The following is a 21,709-nucleotide window of genomic DNA, read 5'->3' as shown; positions in this document are numbered from 1 at the left end:
TGTATTTCTCAATATTTGTTTCTTTTCTTTCTCAGGTATTATCCCAGGGTTCACGGCTTCATTCCCACCCCTGATACACTCTCTTTGGTGGCAGATTCAGAGTGTTCGGTGCAAGGCAAGCCATCTCTGCGCAGAATCAAGGGCCGAATCCACCGCAGCAAAAGCCTGGACAGCATCGACCTGCTGGACTCCAACGTGAGTTAAAGCCTGCATACACTGCAATAATTTGCTTGTGTGTGTGTGTGTGTGTTTTGTTTTATCTGATTGCATATATGTGGGCAGTAATTTGAAAGTCTTAGGCAGCCAAGAAAAAAAGTTTTTTAAAAAAATTTCTTGGAAGTAAATATAATTTTGTGAGTAAACCTCTATATAAACCAAAGGCAAACATACATGTAAATGCTGTACTACATAACAAATGTTTTCATGCCTATATTATTGACACCTGGACTAGCAGAACACAGTGTTGCTTACCAGGAAAATGTCATTATTACAAAGAGATTGTGTTGATGATTCATAAAGATCTTTGAAATCTGTTCGGAGCTATGACATGTCTGGAGAACCCGTATAAGTGCATTTGGGCTTGGTGTATGATGGAACTGGCTAAGGCCCTTATCCACCCTCCACTGATATCAGTATTTCACCTCAATAAAGTGGACTTTTCTGAGTACTATTAACTCCTCATTGAAATTATCCAGCATCTACTGGAACCCCCTAGAACTGTAGGAGCTTTTGCTGTGAGTAAAGAGTAAACATTCCCTCTATTAATACCCTTCATGGATAAAAAGTGTGTCTCAGAACTTTACCTCGTGCTGTACGGTTCTTCTGTAGAGGACGAGGTGTTGACCCATCGCTCTAATGCTCTACATCTTCTGAGGGTCATTAATCTTTCTGGAGGTTTTGGAGATCCTTCTGGCCTTTTTTTTTTTTAAATCAGCAGCATGAAATAAAATATTAATTCAGAAATCTTTACATATCATACTGGATTCCTTTTCCAGTATTTGAGCAACTGTTAAAATATATCACATAATTCAATGTGTGGAAAAATTTGACTGATATAATTTTGGATATTTCCCAAAATCTTTTTATTTGCCATTTTTTTCCTGTGCTCCTGGTCCCCAGCTCATGGTCCTGTGTAAAGTTAAAGTTATAAAGTTATGGTCTTATATATGGTTTATTAAATCTTGTCATATATATATATAATATGTGTATACTGCCCAGATATATATATTTACATGTCTTCACTTCTGAGTGTTTATAGAGTACTGTTCTTGTTTGCATGATGTGGTGTGTTATTTTGTACAATGTCCTCATAAAATATATACAGTCTATTCCAGTACAGGCACTAAATTAAACACAGACAATATACATATTAATAAAGCATTTTATATATATTTCATGCCAGACAATAATAGTGCTTCCTTGAACTTTTAAAACAATGCTGGAAGCTCCCAGGTCTCATCAATTATGTGCAATAAATGCTTCATGCCTCTCTCATGTGCTCTCAGTGTAAACAGTTGAAATGTCACAAGGTTTGTTTATGAGGCACTGCTTATGCTAAGCCTTACAAGCTCAGATCATTCTATGGGCTGCTTTGGGTTCTGCTCCAGTGAGGAGTGTGTGTGTGTGGAGATGCCACGCAAATTGCAGTGCTCTCATTAGCTCAGATGCTCCTTTTCTGAGAACACACTCTGGCTACATTATTATTATTATAATGAGCTCAGAGACATATTTCCACAGGCCATTATTAAAGGCCTATGACTCAGTTGTCACTCATTTGGGCTCCATGGATTTTAAAATGTTATCCTGTTGCACTTGCTGGAGACAGTGTATGGATGACCTCACTGGTCCTGTGATTGCTTTGATCAGTGTGGAATTAGATAAGTACTACTGCCTCTTATCAGTTTACTGATGTCAGTCTGAATGTTTGGTAACTGCATTTGTTACATCTGTTTGATCCCTCTGGGACTTATTCAGTGTATTTGTTTAAGTAGTATCTGCATGTGCCCATGACCGCTTCTAATGTAGCCTCTTATCAGGCTTACATAATGACATGCTGGAAATGTCTGCTGTGGCTTTTGGTGCTGTGGTTTACTTGTTGTCCAACCACTGTGATGGCAAGTCTATTATTTTCATTATGTCTGATGTGTGCTGATTTTTTGAGGTGAAAACCGTGAGTCAAGTAAATGCAACTGTACTTCATTTGAATGCATCTACATTTGTACCAAAATAATTATACCATAATTATACAGTATGTCTTCTATTTAATAGCTAGTCACCTCTTATTTTTTAACAGAACTCTGCATTTGATCTCTATCATGAAAATCATGTTTAAGAGTCTGATCCATTCGACCCATTAAAATCAAAATATTATTATATTGTGACTTTGGCTAAAACTACTGGTACTATTACCAATTGTTCAAAATGTGAAAGTGGCCAGCTTTGTGTAAAGTAATTGGTCAAAACTAATTGTTGGGTGCATGCTAGATTTAAAGAAATTTTATCTAGTAAAATTATTTAATTAATATATTGCTGACTCAAAATTGTCCGTAGGTGTGAGTGTGTGAGTGAATGGGTGTGTGTGTGTGTGTGTGTGTTGCCCTGTGAAGGACTGGCGCCCCCTCCAGGGTGTATTCCCGCCTTGCGCCCAATGATTCCAGGTAGGCTCTGGACCCACCGCGACCCTGAATTGGATAAGCGCTTACAAATAATGAATGAATGAATGAATAATATAATGCTTGGAAAACTGCCAAAACTTGAGGTTGTTTGAATATGTCCACCCAGGTTTTTACTTCATAACAAATAAACAAATTACAAATGTAAAACAAAAAAAGTTGGGTTTAATAGCTGTACATTCAGGATTTACCTTAAACAATATATATATATATATATTGTTATATATATGAAATAATTTTAATAAATTACATCTTGTATTTGGGATGGCATGGTGGCGCAGCAGGTAGTGTCATAGTCACACAGCTCCAGTGACCTGGAGGTTTTTGGTGTGGAGTGACGTGTGTTCTCCCCGTGTCCGTGTGAGTTTCCTCTGGGTGCTCCAATTTTCTCCCACGTTCTAAAAAAATACATTAGTAGGTGGATTAGCGACTCAAAAGTGTCCATATGTGTGAATGAAAGTGTGAATGTGTGTTGTCCTGTGAAGGACTGGCGCCCCCTCCAGGGTGTGTTCCTGCCTTGCGCCCAGTGGATAGGCTCCGAACACACTGCCACATTAAACTGGATAAGCGGTTACAGATAATGAATTAATGAATATCCAGTTCAGAATAAAATGATGGATCCATCAATGTTTATGGACAAACTATGAAAACATCATCAACAACAACAGAATTAACAAAAATGGAACTTCTCTTCATTTTTTGCTCTACCTTTATTATTTGAAACATTGGCTTCAGCAGTGAACAACAATGCTGTTCCAGCTTTCTCAGATAGTGGTTGGCACATTGGTTTTGCAGGATGGAGCCTTGTCATAGACCATTACATTGATATACTTCTCCTGAATATCACCTTTAACACTCTTTGCTCTGTGGCAAGTTACATTATAATCCTGAAAATCACCAAACCAAATCTGTGGAATGAGAACTGTGTTCAAAATGTCAGTGTGAACTTGTGCACTGAAGGTCACCATCTCCGCCTGACCTGACATATATTCTAAATAAGTGTGAAACTGTGTTGTTTTCTTCAGACAGTCGTCTTGATGTTTCATTAAAACTGCACCTGACCACAGGTTCAGCGTCATGTCCTACACCAAAACAGATTCGTAATTCATTGCTGAATGTCACTTTCGTTTAATCATCCCCATTCCATGACTGCATCCCTTTAACCCACTGTAATCTTGTTGTCTTCATTCATCGTCCCAATTCATTCAGCCAATTTCTTATAGTTCTGTCACAAACATTGACTCCTTTTTCCACCCATTTGTTTGTCTTTTGGTTGTTTGAGCATTTTCTGTTTTAAAAGCAATTTGCTTTGAGTTTTGTTAATACTTGAATCAAAGACAAAGCTCACTGAAAACAACCAGCATCTTTTGCCACAGTATTTGGGATTTCCTTTTGGAAAGAGCTCATAATCCTTTTAATCGTTTCAAATGACCTCTCCCTTGTTGGATCGAGCCATGTTTTCTTTCAGTGAGCCAAGTCCAGCAGTTCCTTAAAGTTTTAAACACTCCCTGTGACTGCAAGCTCATTTGCATTTTTAAACTTGTGCCACAGTTTGTCTTCAAATTACAAGGTGATTCCACATTTTTTTCCTCAACATTTAATTATACTATGTTTTTGCTACCTATAAAAATATTGTTTGATATGTTACATGAAGCTAGAATATTCAGCTATTCAGAAAAAATATTTTGTTTCAATCTGTGGAAATTTTATATTCTCTTAAGTAAACAAAGCTGGGTGAATATCTACTTGTGCCAGGGGAGGTATATAATATTCTAAATAAATAAATAATAAAAAAAAAAATAAGGCATTGAATATCACATTGAATGAACTGAAATGGAACCCTGAAATGGAAAAGTGGAAAAGAAGATGTATGTATGTATGTATGTATGAACTGAAGATTATTTCATTTGCAAAGGCATATTTTTAATTTTGTGCCATTTTACCAAACCATTTAATCCATGTAATCCACGACCATGTTATTATATTGTTTTTTTTTGGTTTTTTTTTTAGATTTAGATTTTTCCTGAAATTAAACTTGTAGTGATACTTATTAACCTAAACACTATTGTCTGTCATTCCTATCACCAGCTGAACTTTGGCTTAATTCCGTTAAGTAATTAATAGATTTTGGGTTCCGGGTTCCCATTCAGGAAATCTGTTATTGATAGCACAGAAGCACACAGGGCTTCTCCTGTATAAATGACAGTCTAATGGCAGGCTTGGTTTGCAGCCAGATTTTGCCAGTCTGCCCTAGAGAAATGAGTGAGTATTTCCTCGTAAGTGGCCTTTAAAAGCCACCGCTCAGCCTTGGTTTAAAAGCACTTACGGACTTGGAGCATCTCAGTGAAATAAGCCTCTGGTCCTGCACTTTTAAAATGTACATATATCTGTGCAGTTTCCCCGTCTAATACAACACACACACACACACACACGCAGGAGAAAACTTGCTGACAGGACAATCTCAAACACAGCTGATGAGAGTAACGGGCCGACATACAGTGAGTGATGAGGCCACAGCAGTGCTCCACTGAAGACTGTGTACTGCTGCCACTCGCTCTGCTGAGCCCCTTCCATAGAGAGAGAGAGAGAGAGAGAGAGAGAGAGAGAGAGAGAGAGAGAGAGAGAGAGAGAGAGAGAAGTACTGCAGTGAGGCCTAGCCAGTTTACAACCAACGCTGAGCATAAATATCAACCACGTATCACAAATTTTACTACACAGTTAGAAACTGTTTGAAGTGCCACTATGAAGGCACGATCACAAATGTACAGGAGGGCACTGAACACCTAGTTTCTAACCTTGCACTGAGAGTTTTCTGTTCCAGAAAAATATTAAAGGAGAACACACATTTTCCTGCAATTTTATCATTTTTAAGATGTAAACTTTTGATTGTCTGCTGCGGTCCACACCAGACCAGCTGCTCTCCTTCATCTACTGCTGCCAGCCTCTGAACCCTTGCCATTACCCACCATTAATTACACTGAAGTAAAAACTGACTTGTATTAGCAACACTCTGACTGCTGCTTCCAGCACTATTATTGTGGCCCCAGATTTATGCCTATTATTTTTTTTATGATTATAATTATTTCACTGTAGCATAATGATAGACTTATGTATGATAGATGTATGTCTTGCCACTGTCACCTTTGCCTTACTCACATGGGAGTTTCTGATTAAATTGTTATCTGTTCTGATATTAAATCTTTAAAATGGTGTTGTGAAAATGTCAGTTGTAAAAGCGGTATATAAATACTTTTTGATTGATTGATTGATTGATTGATTGATAAACTTATGTCTGATTTGAAATGCTGTGTTGTAGAGATATTTTACAAGTTAAATATATATCAGATGGTAAACAAGACATCACTTCTGAAAGTTCATAACACAAAAATATGCAGCTCCAAGCAGTGCCAAATTTCTGAGACACTATTTTACAGTAGCAAGAGATACATGCAGGGTGTTGTAAAGATTTTGAAAGATTTATAAAATATTTTCCATTATTTCTTCTTTACCAACATTATATACAAAACTCATTCATTCATTCATTATCTGAAACCACTTATCCAGTTCAGGGTCGCGGTGGGTCCAGAACCTACCTGGAATCATTGGGCACAAGGCAGGAATACACCCTGGAGGGGGCACCAGTCCTTCACAGGGCAACACAGACACACACACATTCACTCACACTCATGGACACTTTTGAGTCGCCAATCCACCTACCAAGGTGTGTTTTTGGACTGTGTGAGGAAACCGGAGCACCCGGAGGAAACCCACACGGACACGGGGAGAACACACCAACTCCTCACAGACAGTCACCCGGAGCGGGAATCGAACCCACAACCTCCAGGTCCCTGGAGCTGTGTGACACTACCTGCTGTGCCACCGTGCCGCCCTATATACAAAACTCAAAACATGTAATGTCACTGAATATGAAATAACAATACTTAACAATACTATATATTTTTGTAGTAGAAATAGCAACCAGTGGTTTCTGTGATCATTAGATTAAAGAAATCTGAACTTATAAACCTCTCTACAATGCACCTTTTTAAATATAGTACACAAAATTTGCTAATCACTCAACCTCTTGCCTTCATAGAAGAGTGGAGGCTGTAACTGCAGCGTGTCTACTTAGTCACAACTTAAATTTCAGAAAAACTGAGATAAACAGGTCTATAGATGTTCATAAATGTTCTGGCCCGTATGGTACATTTTCAGGTATTATTTCATCATTTTTATGTCCTTACACTGCATGTGCTGTGTCCTCATTGGCAAGATTCCATGCTCCAAAATAAGTGATCCAAATAATCCACTAATTAATGAGCTCTTCTTGAGTTAAAGTGCTGTTTTACAGCCACAAATCCCTACATATGCTGGATAGCAGAGCTCCAGAACCAAAGTTAAGAACCATGGACATAATGGCCACATTTTACGAGTGGAGCTTGGTTAAAGTATTTGTTGTTTGTTGCTTTTGGGGGATGATTGCAGTTCTTATTTACACATGTATATTATTAGGCCACGTTGTTGATCTGAATATAAAACTCTCCGTGGTTTTGGAGGCAGGTCAGGTTTTTGGCAGCCTGCCCACTCCTACTGTCATTTGGGTTGGCGAGCAGCACTCTGGCTCATGAACAGGATGAATCAGTTGGTAGTGCAAAGGCTGCAGAAAGCTGCACACTTCACCAGAAGAGTGGGGGAGGAGAGAAACTGCAGCACCGTCAAATACATCACAGGAACCTGCAGTCCATCAAAAGCTCTCTCTCTCGCCGCTCTCTCTCTTTCTTTCCTGTTCCAACTCGCTTTCTATGTCTCTCTCCCTCCCACCTCTGTCTCATACAGTGTTGTCATCCATGTCGCTGCCCTTACATTCATCCATTCATCTTTTCATCTCCACCATTCTCCTCAAACCTTTATCATCAATTCAACTCATTCTCACTCATTAAACCCACACACAGTCTGTAATTTCATCAAACACAGCCTCCTGCTCCATCTCCACTTTATTCAACATCTGCTTTCCTTTTCATTTCACTTCGAAGGGCATGATCAATGTCAGGGGAAGAGAAATGATGAAGTGAATTGAACTTCATGTGAAGGATATTATTACTGTGGGCAGTAATTATGTTAGCTGCAGTCTTCACTAACTTCAATGTTTCTGTAATTATTTAAGGTGATTTCTTTTTATTATCAGCAAAGTACACAATTATGTTCTAATGCATATTCATCATTCCTCCATTTCTGTGTAAACTAAAGATCATTTGGGTCAAAGCAAACTGTATTTGCTTAAAATGTGCTCACTAAATCTATGCGCCTCTGGGTACAATTATGAACGCAAGAGACGCTTTCCTTACAGTATATTCCTTTATTTGTTATTTCAGCAGAAGTGTTTTTAAAATCAACTTATTTTCCAGTAGTGGGTGTTATGAGGTTAAATGCAGTTCCAACAAATAGACCCTGCTTGTGAGATTGGATTAAAATGGAATTTGGAGAGATGTGTGATCACAGGCCCATGTGTTTTTGACATTGCTCATGATCTGAATGTGATATTGACTTTTTTAGGTCTCATTGCCACTGAGACAATCCTGTGCTTTCGGGTAGGAGAGCTCCCCTTGTCCCTTCCCTCTCCTCTCCTGAAAAAAAAAAACCCAGTGTAAGCACTTATAGCCCCGCACAGTCTTGGGAAAGTGCTGCAGCTGCATTTGTTTGGGAAGAGGGTGTGGAGGAGTGGTAGCAAGGCTGCAGCTGATTTAACCAATCTGCATATTCTGATAAGCTGCATGAGGGGAAAAAAGAGAGAGAGAGAGAGAGAGAGAGAGTTGCAGGGAATGAAATAGAGAATTGCAACGGGGGAAAAAGGAAAGAAAGAAATAGAGGCAGTGTCCCAGTGCACGTGAGGGGAGGAGAGGGAGTAGGGGGAAGAGGGCCTATCCTGATGATCGGTGTGCAGAGAAGGGGAGGGATGTAAAGGGTAAAAAAAGACGAGGGGAGGGGAGAGGAGGTAGAGTAGTGTATTCTTCCTCTGTCACAGCGCAGTGTGTGTGGGTCGTTTTCCTGTGTATATAGGGGCAATAAAGTGTGCAAAGAGGCGGGAAGGTGAGAGAGCTGTCCTGAGTGAGCAACGAGCTGAGGGAGGAGAGTAAGGAGGGAGGGAGCAAGGGAGCAGAAAGGGAAAGAGTGTAGGAGGGAAGGTATGAGAAATCTCTCCAACAGAAAACCTTGACTGTCCCACCAAAGTCCTTCAAAAGATTGCTGAAACAAGAGCAATATTTCAGTGATGGGGAGGCAGTCATTCATATGTGTACAAAATAAGCATCATCGGATTAGAAGTCCTTGAAATTTAATTTAGACTTGTGGACAGTGTTCTGTGTTTGGATAATTTGTGTAATATGTGAGATATTTTGTTTCATGCAACATTTCATGTGGCCCTCTCTAATAAAGGGCATACATTTCTGCAGAGCCTAATTAGGTTAGAGAAGAGGGCTTAGGACTGAAAGGCCGTTGGTTTGATTACCCTGACCGGCAGGAAATTGGGGGCACTGGGCGTGAAGGAACAGCACTGTCCTCCTCCCTCAGTCCACAGCTGAGGTGCCCTTGAGCTGCTCTGGGTGTGTGTTCACAGCCCCTAGTACACTAGTGTGTGAGTTCACTGCCACAGACAGATTAAATGCGGACAACACATTGCAATGACAAAAAATTGCATATTATAAAAAAGAAAATGTAGATCACAGATTTAAATCCACAGGGCGAAAAAAAAAAAAGATTTTAGATCATTTATAATATCTTGTGTTTCCTTGTATGATGTTAAGTTGTGAAACACTGTCATTGACATTTTATTGAAACTATTTAACACAGAACAGACACATAGGCTTCAAAAAAACACCTTACTGTTTAAACAAACTAAAACTTACTGTTTAAAATGCATATTTTTAATTGCATAGCAAGGATATATGAACCACCAGCTCTAACATTCCTACATATACAAGAAATATGAATGCTATAAAGTGATAAATAACACCTTTTTTGAGAGATATAAAATTGTGCTTTTCATTATATATGAGCAAACAAATATTACAAATGTAAATTGTGCTAAATCTTAATTTATTTGTATTAAAATACAATTTTTAGGAGTAATCCTCTAAATGCAGACAACAGCAACAACAAAAAAGCATATCAAGGCATGTCCTTGAAAATGTATGGTGGGACAAAAGAGGTACTGAGTTGGTGGAAGGTCTCCTATACATTGAGTGGGTTGGGAGCTGACATAAAGAGGCACAAGAGCTCCCTCGAGCCAGAAAAGAGAGAGACAGAGACAGAGACATAGAGAAATACAGAGAGAGAGAGAGAGAGAGAGAGAGAGAGAGAGAGAGAGAGAGAGAAGGAGCGAGTGGGAGGAGAACGTTTTGTTCTTTTTGTTCTTGTGTCACCATAATGATGGTGTGTGTGTGTGTGTGTGCGTGTGTGTTCGCGCGCACCTGCTCACACGCCATATGCTTTTATGTAGTGTACGTCATGTTTGATCTTGTGCAAGGTAGAACGAGTGTTTCTTGTCCCCTTGCGCCTTTTTTAAACACCATCCAGACTCAGACATCACAGCTTTGTGTTCATAACATTGTTGTTGTGTATACATTACTGATTAGTAAACCGGGGATAACATATTTATATTCACAGCCAATCATTTTAATGCATCATAAAACCTCACACTTCACCATGATCTAATTTTATTCATTTCATTTCACACAGAATGATTAAAAACACAATGTCAATACATGATGGTTCTTCGAGGATAAAGAAAATAGTTTCATATAGAACCCTGAACATTTAAAGAAGCCTTTGCATGACTAAAAGGTTCTTTGCATCATGAAGAGGTTCTTCAGATAGATGGAGAAGGTGCTATCGATGGTTTTATATAGTATCAAAAGAGAAGGATTTTATAGAAGGGTTCTATATGTCACCAAAAACGGTTCTTCTATTATTACATTAAAAAATGTTTTTTGAACCATAATTTTTAAGGATGTGCACAAATTGTTACTGTTGTAACAGTGGTGGTTTAACATTTTAAATGTACATCCTGTAGAAATGTTCTGCATCTCATAAAGCAAGCGAAGCTGGGGTGTGGGCTCTGAGGCCAGCATGTTGTACCCAGAGCACCAGCAATTCTTTGTTTGATTTGCATATTTTCTTGTTGGCTATTTTTTTTTTTAGTAATTGCTTGCTAACAGCTCCAGATTCTTTCAGTCTCATGGCATATTTCCTTTTCTCACAAACGAATAATGTACAGCCACAAGTGGAGCTTGACATTTCCAAGCTTAAAGTGCAATTCTAATGATGACTTATATGGATGCTAGGCGTCTATAATTTTTGAGCTTTGACCTCTCCCTTGCTTGTTCAAGTCGGTTATTTTATATAATCTCAAAATGTCAGAAAAAATAACTTACCGTCCATTTCATGGAAAAATATACAAATTAACAGTGGTCTCTGAGTTTTACAAAGGACCGAAATGTAGTGTAACATTTCAAAATGAATGCGCTGCCACCTTCAGACTGATGCATCACATTTGGTTGGTTGAGTTTGTTTTTTAAGCAAATGCATGTGTTTCCTTTTGTTGAGGTGATTACATTTATGTGATGTGCTGTGTGCATGAATGATGTGTCTTTATGACGTGCCATTGTAGCGTGTCACAGAAATATGTGTGTGTGTGTGTGTGCGTGCACGTGTGTTTCAGAGTGTGTGAGAGGGTGATGTTTACTGACTTGCCTGTAGAGCCACAGGGGGCTGTGCCGAGAGCAGGCCAGCTGTGAGGCTGATACCACGGGGCTCATACAACCTGGGAGAGAGCAGGGCCATGTGACCATGTGTGCCCCCTCAAAACTTAACATATGGCACAGCACTGAAAACACACACACTGCAGGAAATATTCTGCTCCGTTTTCTATTTAAGAGCCCCTGTCCTACATTTTTTATTTTGTCTCATACACAGAGCTTCATGTTGATATGTCGTTTTTTTATATGACTATTATCTTTGGACCATTTTCTCTGTTTTTGTTACTATGTAAAGGCTGTCTGTTCTACTTGGCTGCCATGCATTGTGCCTCATTATAAAAACAGGCTCCTCGTGACTCCAGTTCTAGCATGAATGGATGGTTAAACTTCTTCAGAAAATATGTTTTGGCATTTGCATCTTAATGTGTATAAATTAATGGATATTTGCATGTTACAGGAAGGAAAATTCATGACCCAATAATGCGTATAATGTTTATAATCATAATATTGTAACATATGGCCTATAACGTATAACACTGGGTTGAGTGAAATATTTAATAATGAACTGTGGTGTGAGGTCAGAATTTCATAAATTTCTTTATGAAAAGAAAGTCCACTTTTTCTGCCCATACTATAAAGAGTCCCTGTAAAAAACAGAGCACAAAGAACACATACCATTTTATTTGATTCAATTTTCTTTATTACACTTCATTACGTTGCAGGTGGTTATTTTATAGACTATACTCAACTTGTTTTTTTCTCCTAATTCACCTTTAAAGCCTCATTCTGGATTACCCCTTGAAGGAGAAATTTAATTGGACCTTATTGATGCCAGTGTCAGTCTGTACAGGGCCTTATTGATGCTTCTGTCAATCCATACAGGTCCCCTCATTCAGGAGCTAAAAAATAGCTGTGCTGTAGAGCAGTAAAAGCAGTAGGTGTCATTCACACAGGCTTTAGATGTCTGTTCCTATACTTGTACATTCAAATAGTGAAACGTGCTAAAATGGAATTTTATTAATGTTATACATAATAAAATGGCAGGTGCTGTGTTCTCTGGATCATATTTCTTTAAGGTCTAGCTTTTTTAACTGCTTTTTTGTCTGTTGGGTCTTTTCCCCACAGCAATGCTGCTTACTTTCATTCAGTTGCTTTTGAAATCTATTTACATTTTGTCCCTGAACTGAATGCTTTTCCATGCAAGCTGTTTTTCAGGGTCAAAATTATAACCATGACAGCATTTCTTTTATAATGTACAAAAATAATGTACAAAATAGATTATCCAGTATTTCACTGGTATGTTGTTTCCTTATAATCGTTCATCATGCACCATGTAAATATTTTATCAAGAGCACAAAACCCTGTATAATTTGCTGCCTTTACTCCTAATGAAATCCTAAATCATTAGTGGAGGAAGGTCATTATCAGCTAAGATTCCTCTTAAGCGCAGTGCTAATACTGCTTTCATGAATGACTGTCCTGTTAGCTGTTGCCTGCGCAGGGATCACTTTCATGTGCTGGCTATAATTCAGGGGAAGCCATGTCCATAAATCAGAGAGACGTTATTGGCATCCCCACTTGATGTATGGCTAATGGAATGATTTGGGACTGGAGCCCAGTTCAGTGGTAGAGGATCATCTGGGTCAGAGATCAGCAACAGAGCCTGGCTGGCGGCTGAGGGGCAGAAACCTGCTAAACTTGGCCCATGCTGAGTGTACTCGGGGTACGGGAAAGAAACAGTCACTGGAATCTTCACAAATATAGCTTACTTTAATGTAAACCTTTATTCATTTGATAATTCATTTGATATTTGACTCTAAAACTCTATTGGGGATAGTGATTTGTAGTATTAGAGATGTTCCGATTTGAGAAAACTGTGTATACCATTCACTGGGTCATTAAATATTTTAAAAACAGTTTTCAAATTCATTAAATGTGAACAAATTGGTAGACAGTATAAACAGTAAGCTCTGTAAAGTTCCAGTTTCAGGACAAATAGAAGAGACCAGTCCAGTCAAAATGATATAGTGAAATTTTCATTGTCAACCTTGATGTAAATATTATCTAGTGTTGTTATTAATAAATTATTGTGATACTGAATATCATCAATACATCTATTGTACTATTTTAATTAATTCACCATCTGAATTGAAAATGCAGTTGTTGTAAAGGATGCATACATTTATCTTTAGAGGAAATGGAGTATCATATCTCCCTACTCTGATTAGTTGGCTATTCTCCAGGTGCTAAGATGTAATTGAACTGTTTTTGAATCATCAGAGACTGTTTTATGATCTCTCTGTTTGATTTTAGTAAGCAGTGCTTTGCGAGCTTTGAGGGAAACATTTACTATTGACTCCCTCTCCACCCCCAACCATCCTTCCCTTGGTGTTAATTTACTCTAATGGAATAGATTCTGCCTCTTCAGCTGAATACCATTAAACCCCTCAAGAGATTTTAAACACAAAGGCTTGGGGCAAATAATGTTTTAATGCAGCTTGTGGGTTTGTTTTGAAGTGTGTCATTTTTCTATCAGTTTATGCTTCCTCCTTACCAGCATGGTGCTGTTGCTACAGCGTTGCATATGATTATGCGATACTATCTGAACCTCTAGAGTTAATCTGTAATACCAACTCCATAAAAATTAGTGAAAGGATTTTACATTTTTATGAAATACTAAACAGGGATGATGTATGTGAAATAGAACAAGATTTAAAGTGTGGCAGTAGTGTAATAATGGTGACGGCACTTAATGTATAGTCACTGTAGTATAGACCTTAAAAACCACTTTTCCCTTTAGATTTTATCTGTAGTCAGTCAGAGGTGGTAAATTAAGGTCCAGAAAGTCACAAGGACACAGTGTCTTTGATGCAAGGCACAACAGCACACCCTTGCAGGGTATTCATTGAATGCGAGTGAGTATGTGAGATATAGCATCCCTTTTGTTGCGATTCCTAACCGTGAGTGAGTGAGTGAGTATGTGAGTATGACAGTGATTGAGTGAGTAAGTGAGTTACAAGCAAATTCCATAAGGTGCTTCCCATTCAAAATCCAAATAATTCAAAATAGTGTATACATTCACATTGCAGTCATGTATAGTGTTCATAAAGGGCTGGATGGTTGGGAGCTTATTTTGTAGCATAATATTCATATTTGTATCCCTACACTTTTATATTGGTATTGTTGGAGAATTGGTGGAGTATCTTTTTGTCTGTCTCAGTCGGTCTGATGTTTTGCGTGTGTAGGAGTGTAGAGAGAGGTGCGGTGTGTTGGGCAGGGCTTGTTTTGCTGCATGGTTGTATGTGAGAGGTCCGTGTGGAGTCCTGGGGAGATGCCATATGCTATTGCGTCCAAATGCATTTTGCTTCCAGTCAGGCTTGTGGGTGAGATAGAAGGAAATGCACACACACACTAAAACACACACGACTGATATTTAGTCTTTATGGCAAGTCAAAACAAGAATGCGAAAACAGAAATGTTTTAGAACCAGCCTGTTGCAAAATGCACATTGGTACATCATTTTAACACTAATATATATATTTTCTATTTGGTTACAACTGGAGCAAAAATATATTCTTCAAAGTATATCAACAAGGATTTGTAAAATAGCATTCACTGAAATATACTTCATATTAATAATCAAACAAGTGCAGGTTTGATTGTATACTAGAAAGCTTATTTGGCTTAAATTATTTAATGTGTTATCCTCATGTGGGACAAATATTGTGCTCCAAATCAGAGGTAAAATAAATGCTGGTCCGATGATAGAAATGATGATAGATTCCCAGACACATATAAGACAGTCTGATGTCTTAATACTTGCTGCAGAGGTGGAACCCATGGAGTACAGTGGTCAGAACTAATAAGTCTAATGTGCAAGCAGGCTCCTGCAGAGGGCAGAGTTTCACTATTAAAACAGACAGTGTTGGCCAGCCCAGGGAGAATAATGACCTCACTCCTCCGGCACTCTATTGTCAGCAAGTTCCCTGTTCTGTAAGTGTGGAAATGGAGGGGCTTTGGATGCTGGCTGACAGAATCGTGTGCCTCACCTTCCCAATGCAAATCACACAGCTTTGGTTATTCTCCTGTGGCATCTCCGGGGGAATGGCTGCTGGTGGAAGCATTTTACAATGTCATACAGGGAAAGATTCCGTACAGAACTGTTTGATTGGTCAGCATGTATTGTCTTTAGTGCTCAATATATACAGGAGCTTTTGCAGATGAAAAGCTAATGCCCACTGACTTACATCTATATATTTGAGATTTTGAATTCAAGAAGCATACAGTTTTATGAAATGCATTGTAGAGAGAGAGAGAGAGAGAGATACTACTATGTAGGTGTAAGATTATGTTTCTTTCTATGGCTGTTCTCAATCTCTCTGTCAGTTTGCCCAGGCACTCGAATAAATGCTGCTTGTATTTTCATTACTTGTATCTTCCCAGTGGGATATTCTGACTGGCACCAGAGATCAATTAATGATAGTGCAGTGTGTGTGTGTGTGTGTGTGTGTGTGTGTGTGTGTGGGTGGATGTGTGCGTGCAGTGGCTATATACAACATGTTTATTATTTGGTGCATATTCAAATAAGTGATACAAGACGGAACATACAAAACTTGAATTCAACATCACTGAATATCTTTATGATTGTGAACAAATGTAACCAGAATCTGAGATGTCTCCCAAATTAAGTGTAATATATGTAAAAGATGGACACAGATAAAACAAACAAAGTACAGTGTTACCTTACACATAAATTAATTCTACAAATTGTAGTACACAGAGTGTGGCCCGGTGACACAGCAGGTAGAGTCACACAGCTCCAGGGACCTGGAGGTTGCAGGTTCTAGTCCCGCTCCAGGTGACTATGAGGGGTTTGTGTGTTCTCCCCGTGTCCGCATGGGTTTCCTCCGGGTGCTCCAGTTTCCTCCTGCGGTCCAAAAACACATGTTGGTAGGTGGATTGGCGACTCAAAAGTGTCCGTAGGTGTGAGTGTGTCGAACTGCAAAGGACTGGCGCCCCCTCCAGGGTGTGTTCCTGCCTTGCACCCACTGATTTTGGGTAGGTTCCAGACCCACCATGACCCTGAAATGGATAAGTGGTTACAGCCAATGAATGAATATAGTACACAGACCTTAATATGAAGAATGTTTCTGTTGTTTATATAGTTACAGTAAAATAGCCTGACTAAGATACCAGGAACTGTATGTGGTTTGGGGGGGAGTGGATTCGCTGCATTCCTAGTTTAACTGTAAAAGTTTTTGCTCTCTCTCTCTGTAGATGAACTAAGTTCTGAGCTCTTTAAATGTGTGCACAGACATGAATGCCTTTGTCTAAGTCTCTGTTCGCAGGCATGGAGAAGGACATTCATGGCCATTCCAAGAATCATCTGTTAGCTTTATGTGGCAGGAGGAAAGCTGTTAAGTGCCCATCGTGCTTAAAATGTTCGGTTTAACTGCTTTGGGTCAACCCTGCTGCAGATGTCTCCGATATTATCTTCAGAGGCAGCATTAAAGAACAGATAGAGAATAAAACTAATTCTTTTTTCTAATAAGCTTTTATTATGTAATAACTAGGCAAGGGCATTGACACAACCATTTGTTTTTTTTCTCCTGTAATGAATTACATGAGAGATTTGTTTAATGCTGATGCTTGAGTGACTCACCCCCATGCTCACCTCTGCCCCCTGGTGATTAATATACTCAACCACACACTCCCCCAATGAAATCCCCCAACACTCTCTTACACATACAAACACATAAGCCCCCTAAACCACATCTCATTGCTCTGTAGATGTGATGAAAGTCATATATCTAAAGACCCTTGTAAACATTCGCCCTCTTATAGAAAACACAGGTGGGAATTAATAGAATTGATTTGCAGAGGAATTGTGAAGTGGAAGGGATTTATGGTGACGCTGGGCTTTTTGCGCAGTGCGGTAGATTACCCCACAGATGATTTTTCTTTTCCCACCTCCTCACTCGTACCCCCCAACTCCCTCGGCCCACCATAGGAGCAAGCGATCACAGCCACCACATTTGCTAATTGTCTTGTGCGTGCCTCTCATTGGCACCAAGAACATCAATCAGGAGAGACATTAGCTACTGATGAATCCATGTGAAGCTTTGGTAGATAATTAACTACAAGCATAGTGAGATTACACAGGGGAGAAGTGTGCTGAAAATGAGTGATTGTGAGCATTTTCACCAAATGCACAGCAACACATACAGGACACTTCTGTGGTCATTCATATAATGATGTTTGCTCTGAATGAGTCCCCAGGCCTTGTCTATGGCTTCCTTACTAAGAAATGACACTCCAACTGATTGTGATAAGTGTTCAGATCCCAGCATTCTTCATAAGGGTGACTGGAGACACTTCTTATTGGTGTGAGGACACCATTTGAATAATTAAAAAAATAAATCCACAGCACTCAGGGTGAGCCTGAGTAGTCTCTCGGATCATGAATGAAAAGATTCACAAGCACTGAGCCTCTGGGCTAATCGACTGTGCTTAATTAATCTGCTGTCACCCTGCTTTGTGAATTTATGATCTCTCATCGATTGTGCTTCAGTGTCTCTCATCAAAGCATCCATGATAGCAAGCTTTCTACACATCCTATCCCACAGCTGCACTCTCAAAACGTAGAGCACCAAGGCAGTCTTTGAAGTGAGTTTACAGAGAACTATTCAGCGAACTTACGCATAGTCCTAACTAGTATTTTTAACACCTATACACACAAACCAAGAACTATGTAATATACATTTATATTTAAGGATGTATCGCTGGATGAATTTCTCTGTGGATTTGAGTAACAGGACTCTGATGGGGATATTGAGACCATCAACCTGGATATCAGAACAATTCTTGACTGAAAGCACTTAATGTTACTCTTTGTTTATAGCAGCACTAAAATGGATTTAGAAGGTCCTTTGAGAGATGCCATAGAAGAGCAACTTTTGATTCCATAAAGAACCATTTTTAAAAAGGTTCTTCACACTCACACATCTCTTAAACATACATGGTTCTTAGTGTGTTTCTTCTATGGCATCACTCAGAGCACCTTTGGATGCACCTGTATTTTTAAGAATGTAGTATTGTTTGAGAAATGTCTACATATGGGATCTTATAAAGGATGACTATGATGTAGTTTATTTGGTATAAAAAGGAAAGTGTACAACTCAAAACAATTTCCAAGAACTGTCACTCAGACGGCGGCCTGAACGCACATGTGGATGATTCATGCAAAAACAAAGATGCCTGAAGTGATGTCCAAGAAGATATTCTGAATGTACAAGAACAAGGACAGGACAGTCTTGAAAGTCTGTATCAGAACAGAGCCTGGGCGGTGACTCAGGGGAGTGAGCACCAGGGTGAGGTTCAGTGCTTTTCCCTACTGGGTTTAATCACAGTTTTCTAGTATTACCTGCTGGTTCAGTTGACAGATAGTAACTAGTTTTATGTACTCATGTAACACTGTGGTGATTTTTTTTCTTTCTTGAGTATTTTCAAACCACATACTATACTGTATACTAAGTGTATATTTAAGAGGTCTATATTTTCCTCAATTAATTTTTGCCCAATAACATTCTGTAACTTTGGCTTAAATATTGAAGAATAATAAATGTTTTCACATGGGGTTTTATTAGAATTAGAAGCAGCTGACTACTGATTGCTCTCACACTAGTGGTATTGGGGGGGGGGCTAACTAGACCTCTACTCTACTACAGCTCTAGAAGTTAACACATACTCACATAGTTTTTTTGCTACGTTTGTACACCTAGGAGTGCCATTTTCAGGAAAGATTCATGTATTTGTGCCTTTATTTTACAGAAGTAGCAGGATGTATTATCACTGAGACTTTGACATTGTGGGTTTCTAGTTTCACTGATTGACTTGTAGTTACTGGACTGATGATTTATTTCCTGCCGATTTATTCTCTCCTAAATGCCCTTTTCATTGAGTGAAGGTTTAGGCTACTCTACCCATACCATGTTAAGAGATATTCCCTGGGTATGAGCATGAATAAATGCTTTGGGATGCCATGCTCCAAGCTCCTGAGCCTCTTGTTTTAGCATGTGGCTGGTTAATACGTGGCCAACTGGCAATACCTCTAAATATCTGCTTCATCTGAATTACAGTGCAGCACCCTCCTCATCATTCTGAGTTCTCTCACCTTTCAGTCTCCAACAATATTCTCCCAAATCACAGCTCCTCTCGCCCTTAATATTTATCCTAATGGTCTATGAGAATGAAAGAGTTGTGAGAGGGAGAGACGCTGAAATATGAACCAGGGTCCATTTTATTTTTAGAAGTTGTAGAAATACCTGTTCACAAACACAAATTAATAAATGTTGAGTGTAGTGCAGAGCAATTAACTGATGCAAATAATACTGGTGTCTCCTAATCCCCATTTGAGTTTAATCACACAGGAAATCAGACTTTTGCTTATACCTGTTTGTAATAGATGTGATTTAGTTTATCTGATTCCCTATTCGGAAGTGGTGGAAATGGTGTTTAGGTCTCCAATATTAGACTGTCTGACTGCATGCTCCCCATAATCAATATACCAGCACAACCATCAAATATTTGTTTCCTGGATATCAGTGTAATAAAACCAGAAACAAGCTGTTGGAAACATGAGCCTTTGCCCTTGGTGTTCCATGTGGAATTGCAGTTAAAAATAACGAAAATTGGACTTAATCATAGCCCCCAGAGCTATCGACAGGCCAGTAAGCACAAAATGAGTCTTCTTCCAAATCAATCCCTTAATTGCTTTACAGTGTGGCTGCTCTATAACAGCTGACGGGACAAAAATCTGTTGAGTTGGGCTTGCTTTTTTCCGATACCCATGAAAACTGAAATCGAAAAGTGGAAAAATCTATTACATAAACTTCAGTATTTAGTCTGTGCTTTGACAACATACTTTACATCTCTGAACTATTGATTTTGCAAAACGTGCTTTGATAATGAGCTTGTGAATGTAATGGGGATACTAAAAATATTAAAGAAGGTGTAAATGTAAGGCCTTTCGTTAACACACTGGCAGAATATTTTCAACAGAAGAGGTTTAACACTTTTCTGCTGAGATCCTGTTCCGGCAGCAAACCCTTGCAGGCCCCTCTATCTTTTTTATCCAGTGAATGAGCTGGAACTGTACTACATAATCACTTGGCATTCGATTCTGTTGTGTTAGGCATTAGCAGCTGCACCGGTGTGATGTCATATGAGCGCGTCTGGCACCAGGCTGTGTGGACGATGAGGCCTTATCCTGGCAGAGGAAGGCAGGGGGATTTGCACCTTTTGTTCATCAGTTTTGCTGAATTCCATGATGGCTTTGTGTTTGTCTGCCTTACTGGCAAACACAGCAGCAGCCAAAAGTCAGACAAAACACACAACTTTGCACAGTTCAGAGAGCCATATAAAGTTATGTTAACCCATATTTTCAAGTTGTGTTTTTGCTGGCTAAGCAGCTGCCAAAAACTGGACACTGAAGTTGTGGGTTTCTATTCTCATACATTCACTGGAAAACTTTTGCTTACTGGACTGTTGATCCTGCCTGGTGATTCATTCTCGCCCACGGCCAAATGCTGTAATAGACTGAGGGAGCTCCTTCGGAATTTGTGATTCACTTTTCATCATGCCATTGACTCATGCTGTGCCCAGTGGAAGTTGTTACTGAATTCAAATGCACATATGGGCTGAAACATGCGTTCTTGGTTCGTTTTTAACATGAACACACAACTTGAAAACATGAACAGGACTCCAAGAACTAAAGCATCGTAAATAGTCCTTGGCATTGATGGATGGAGGAACATTTTCATTATGTGAGGGTTCTTTTAAAGGTAAAGGGTTCTTCACATTTGGATATCCCACTTAAATTTACTTTTTACGTTATCATGTTAGTCACTGTCCCTGGTCATAAGAAAAATGCTTCATACCATATTATTTCTGTAGCTATAGTGGTTTTTTGTGGCACCTCTCCCGATAACTCTATGTTCCAGCTTTGTTTTTAATAGTTTACAGTTTTGGAGCCACAGTTGTGCAACAGTTAGTGACACCAGGGTCCTGGACTTGTGGGTTCAGGCCCGGTCTCAGGTGTTTTCCCCACGTCTGTGTGGGTTTCCTCCAGGTGCTCTGGTTTCCATCCACAGTCCTAAACCACAGGTAGGTGGATTGGCTGTGTAAAATTGTCCCTAGGTGTGAGTGTGAGTGAACGTGTGAGTGTGTGATGCCCTGTGATGGACTGGCGTCATGTCCTGAGTGTGTTTCTGCCTTGCAACTCCA

General features: G+C 39.3%; 1 protein-coding gene across 10 annotated transcripts in view; it reads left to right on the top strand.

The window, feature by feature from the left end:
- Window positions 1-21,709, top strand: part of tjp1b (tight junction protein 1b) — a 79,017-nt gene that overhangs the window by 9,415 nt on the left and 47,893 nt on the right. For all 10 annotated transcript variants that reach the window (XM_066669929.1, XM_066669928.1, XM_066669926.1 and 7 more), the window contains exon 3: window positions 36-195. In XM_066669929.1, coding sequence (XP_066526026.1) covers window positions 36-195 — 160 coding nt within the window. The remainder of the gene's footprint in view (window positions 1-35; window positions 196-21,709) is intronic.

Source organism: Hoplias malabaricus, chromosome 4 (genome assembly GCF_029633855.1).
Source record: "Hoplias malabaricus isolate fHopMal1 chromosome 4, fHopMal1.hap1, whole genome shotgun sequence".
NCBI lineage: Eukaryota > Metazoa > Chordata > Actinopteri > Characiformes > Erythrinidae > Hoplias > Hoplias malabaricus.
This window is presented reverse-complemented; position numbering and strand designations above follow the sequence as displayed.